This window comes from Stegastes partitus, unplaced genomic scaffold (assembly GCF_000690725.1).
Source record: "Stegastes partitus isolate 25-593 unplaced genomic scaffold, Stegastes_partitus-1.0.2 Scaffold417, whole genome shotgun sequence".
In the NCBI taxonomy this organism is placed as follows: domain Eukaryota; kingdom Metazoa; phylum Chordata; class Actinopteri; family Pomacentridae; genus Stegastes; species Stegastes partitus.
Genome location: NW_007578148.1, coordinates 132,740 through 137,332, shown reverse-complemented (window position 1 = coordinate 137,332; position 4,593 = coordinate 132,740). Strand labels below are relative to the sequence as shown.

At 42.3% G+C, this 4,593-nt stretch overlaps 1 protein-coding gene across 1 annotated transcript in view; it reads left to right on the top strand.

Moving 5' to 3' along the window:
• The window catches only part of myo1g (myosin IG), a 75,648-nt gene that overhangs the window by 43,259 nt on the left and 27,796 nt on the right, over window positions 1–4,593 (top strand). Inside the window, exon 21 of the mRNA XM_008285807.1 lies at window positions 1,507–1,664. Coding sequence (XP_008284029.1) covers window positions 1,507–1,664 — 158 coding nt within the window. The remainder of the gene's footprint in view (window positions 1–1,506; window positions 1,665–4,593) is intronic.

The following is a 4,593-nucleotide window of genomic DNA, read 5'->3' as shown; positions in this document are numbered from 1 at the left end:
AGACATCATTTACAGTTTTTGTCTGTAAATGATTATTGTTATTTTTATGATTATCACTATTTTTTTATTTTATTTTTTTTTAATACCAGCTTTTAATGTAGACATAATTTACAGTTTTGGCCTGTAAATATCCTAATATGTATTTTTTCTGTATTTTTGCTAGATATTATTAATTTAACCCCCCCTTTCTTTTTTTTGTTAAATTGAGTCCAGAGGATTAAAAAGATTCATTTCAGCTTTGAATCTTGTATTAATTAGCTCATGTGGCCCGACGTGTGCAGCCGAGTACCAGCAGACCTGATGATAAATTCTAACGTTATAATGAACGCTGTGTGTGTCTGGAGACGTTAAAGCTGCTGAATCAGCAGAGCTTCCTGCTGCACCTACAGGACGCTTTGTTCCAGAGTTTGGCCTTGATGCTGCTGCTGCTGCTGCTGCTGCTGCTGCTGCTGGACGTCCAGCAGCTCGCTGCTGTTGTCCTGCTGGATGAACCTGAGCGTCCTGGAGGCCCTGAGAGGCTGATTCCTTCCCCTCGCTGCTCCTCTGGTTTCCTCTCCACACGTGTGATGCTGCGTCTCACTTCCACTCTCACCCTGTCTCACTAAACCTGTTCCAACTGGGTCACGGCTCTCCACTTTCCTTTCACTCAGCAGCAGAAATAATCCCGCCGGCATCCTCGGTGGCGTGATTTCTGATCCAGGATATACGGTGCCGTACCGTATTAAACTCACAGGTGTCATACGTCGCTGTGATAATCCCTGACACTCTGGAATAAATGAATTTCCAGCGCTGCCGAACATCTCAGGTCGCTCAGCCGTCAGTCTGAACCGGCACCGAGAAGTAATTGGGTCTTTAATGAAGTAAAAGTACACTGTAAAAAAAGAAAAAAGGGAAACGTGGCGGCAGAACACTAGAATGTTTAAAAACTGTGAAAAAAAATAGCAAAAGTTTGTACAAGATTTTAATTTTTTTGCAAGATTTAAATGCAAAAAACTGTAATGTTGTGGTCACACGCTGTAAAAGAGCACATTTATATTTGTAAAACGTGAATATTTTGTTCAGTTTTGCTGTTTTTCTTAGTCAACAGACAACAAATACATTTATCATCATTTCTGTGATTTTACTGGATAATATTTTTTGTAGTTTTACAAAACCGGGAAAATTTGGAAAAACAGTGATTGACAATTTTTAAAAATGCTTCATATATTTGTCTTATTAAATAACCGTAAACATCTGTAAAATAATTGTAGTTTTGATGAATTAAAATTAGTTTTTAAAAAATTGTGTAATTTTACAGTCAAATGCTGTTAAATAATATTTGTAAAAATACTGATTTTTGATGTGGACATTATTTTTGTTTTTAACCACCAACTAATAATTAATTTTATTTATTTTTTTAAATCTATAATTTTAAAAAATTGTAATACCTCAAAACAGGCAAAATCACTTTAATAAAACATTTACCCATTTTTTTCTGACAGATGCTGATATTTTTTCTGTCCACAGTTCACAGGCGTGAGCGTGACCTCCGGCGTCGACCAGATGGTGGCGCTGCACACGTCCTCCCAGGATGACGTCCTGCTGTGTCTGCAGCGAGGCGAGCTCAGCTCCAACCAGGACCGAGTGGGCGAGCTGGTGGGAGCCCTGGTGGACCACTTCACACGGTAAGTCCCACACCGAACACTCACCAGAACAAAACCCGATAGCTCGTCTGTTTGGACCGCGGCCTTTAAAATGGCAGCCTGGAACACTCAGGAGTTTAAAACTGCATTAGACTTTGTTGCATCCTGAGAACACATCTGTGTGAACTCCTGACAGCGTCGGTCACACAGTCGATGATTTGAGCGACCGTTTCTTGAGGGCAGCGTTCTGGATCTCAGCTCGTCTTGGTGGTTTGACCTCTGACGTCTGTTGACCTCTGAGTGGAAGAAGGTTGCAAAAGCGCTTGAGCTTAATTCAGACTTCCTGGAATCTACAACATTTCCTGATTCGTTGCTGTCAAAAAATACAACCACACAGCAAAGTCAGCAGCAACTGTGTTTGGGCCCTTTGGTCCATTTGGTTTGTTTTGTCTGTTTGGTCCATTTGGTCCGTTTGGTTTATTGGGTTTGTTTGGTTTATTTGGTCTGTTTGGTTTATTTGGTCCATTTGGTCCACTTGGTTGGTATCAATACACTTGGTTGACACACTGACACATTGATTTATGCTAAGCTAACGCTCACGTGATACAAAGCTCCAGGTAAAGCTTTTCACTGGTAGCGCTCCAGCTTTGGCTGTTCTAGCTGCTCTCTTTGACCACAGCCTGCAGTTAGCGCTGATCTTTTTTTGTTTTTAACTGGATGTGATCGAAGCATCTATTGAGTGATTCTGATCAAACGTCACGATTTCACGCTTAGATTTTTGGTCCATCTTTTAAAAGAACTGTCCGTCATTCGTGATGAGTTCAAGGACCGTGTGGTGGACCGAGCAGTCAAAGCACAAAAACACAGGTTTAAAGTTTACAAAAGACGCATTTATTTTCTCCAACAATCAGAGTGGAAGGGCCCTTTAAAAGAGGTCAACAAAATATAAGTCTACTCAAAAATAAGGCTAACAGAACTGGACATTACCTCAGCTAGCAGCATATATACCGGCTGATCAGACCACGTTTAACGCATGGGGGGAAACTATATACGCAACAACTAAAACTAACACAAAGAAACCTAAATCCCCCCCATGATGTCAGAGCTCTTGGTCTGGTCTGGGACAGCGCCTTCAAAACAAAGCCATGCTCCGCCCTCAGCCCCGCCTTCTGTCAGCCTCCAACCAGGAAGTGCAGCAGCAGCAGCAGCAGGTAACTCAAAGAGAAATGGATTCATAGCAAAATGACAAACAATATAAACTGCATGTGTGCCTCCATCTAGAAAACAGTGTCGTCAAAGTGTTCATGGACCAGTTCTTAATGTGTGTGTGTGATTTAAATGGCTGCAACTCAACGTAACTGAACATCTGGTGACGGTGTTGGTCAGGCCGTCACACACCCAACGAGGTCACATGTTTTGCAATTGTGTCAGAAGGTTTTAGAGTTCAGGAGGTTTAAATATGTCCTTTTATTTAAAGGTTTAACCCCTAAACTCTTGCAGAACATGTGACCTCGTTGGGTTTTAGAGTTTAGGGGGTTAAAACACCAACAACAGGTTTAAATATGTGCTTTTATTTTGAAGTTTAGGGGATTAAACGTTAAAATAAACGCACATATTTAAACCTGTCGTTGGTGTTTTAATTCCACATCATCAGCTCATTGGTAAAAATGTGCATTTATCAGTATTTGGCGGGAAAGGGTTGGAAAATACTGGCAAATATTCAGTATGGTGCAACAGCAGAGATCTACTTTTTAGTGATGATTACCGCCTGAATATTTGCTGCCTTTATAACTAAAAAAAGATCTTTCAACACGTCAACAAGTACGCGTGCTGTAGAAAAACTAAGAAACTATACCACCCTGCTCTTGACAAGGGGCCACAGGAGAAGGATTTATGTGGAAGTTTCCCAAGAAATCAATCGTGGATCTTCCAAATTCTGCACCAGTTTCATTCATTATAGGGATTATTATTAATTCTGATTTCTTTCTGGACTGTTGTTGCGCCTCATCAGGGTAAAAAAAAACTAATTCAGAAGTCCTGTTCGCTCGATGTGACGCCGGTTTCAATCAGAGCAAAACCCTCGTTCACTCATGACAGTCCTTCCAGCCGAGCGGAGAAACGAGTTCACGAGATCAGCTGCTGAAGTGAAGACCTGCAGAGCTTCGGGTCTCTGCAGAGCTTCAGGTTTCTGCAGGTCTTCAGGTCTCTGCAGAGCTTCGGGTCTCTGCAGAGCTTCAGGTTTCTGCAGGTCTTCGGGTCTCTGCAGAGCTTCGGGTCTCTGCAGGTCTTCGGGTCTCTGCAGAGCTTCAGGTTTCTGCAGAGCTTCAGGTCTCTGCAGAGTCTATTAACGCGGCGGAACCATCAGCAGAGTCTCGGCATGTATCACTGTCGTGGCCGCTCGCTCTGAACAAGCGCCGTGAAACGAGTGAGTCACGCTGACATTCATCACGTTCATCGGCGCCGTTTCTAAACCTGATCCGCCCACACGGGTCTCCTCCAGACTCCACTTGAACGGAGTGAGCGGCCGCCTTTCACAGCCAGCAGCCCGTTCTGGTTCCTGTTGCTGTTTGTTTGTGTGAAGTCGTACGTTGTGACCCGCCGAGGCAGAACGAACCTCCGAGTCCTGCCGGGTCTGGACTCAGTGACGTCTCTGTGGACTGTGGGTTCATCCCTGTGTGTGTTTTGATGGTTTAAATGTGGAGGAAACAGCTGATGGAAGGATTTTCTCCTTAAAACTGGAGAAAACATTTCATCTCTTAAACGGGATTTTTATTTTACCTGCTGCTCTGAATGATCAGTAACTTTTTAAACTCCAGTTGCTGTCATTTTTTATTAACTATATATGTGTACAGATAGATATTTTTTTAATCTCTAGAATTATTTCTCCAGGTTTGTTCTTGTAGCTTTACGCTGCTTTAGTGTATTAATTGCTATTTTTGGTGTGCGTTTCTTTTAATAGTTTTGATCAATT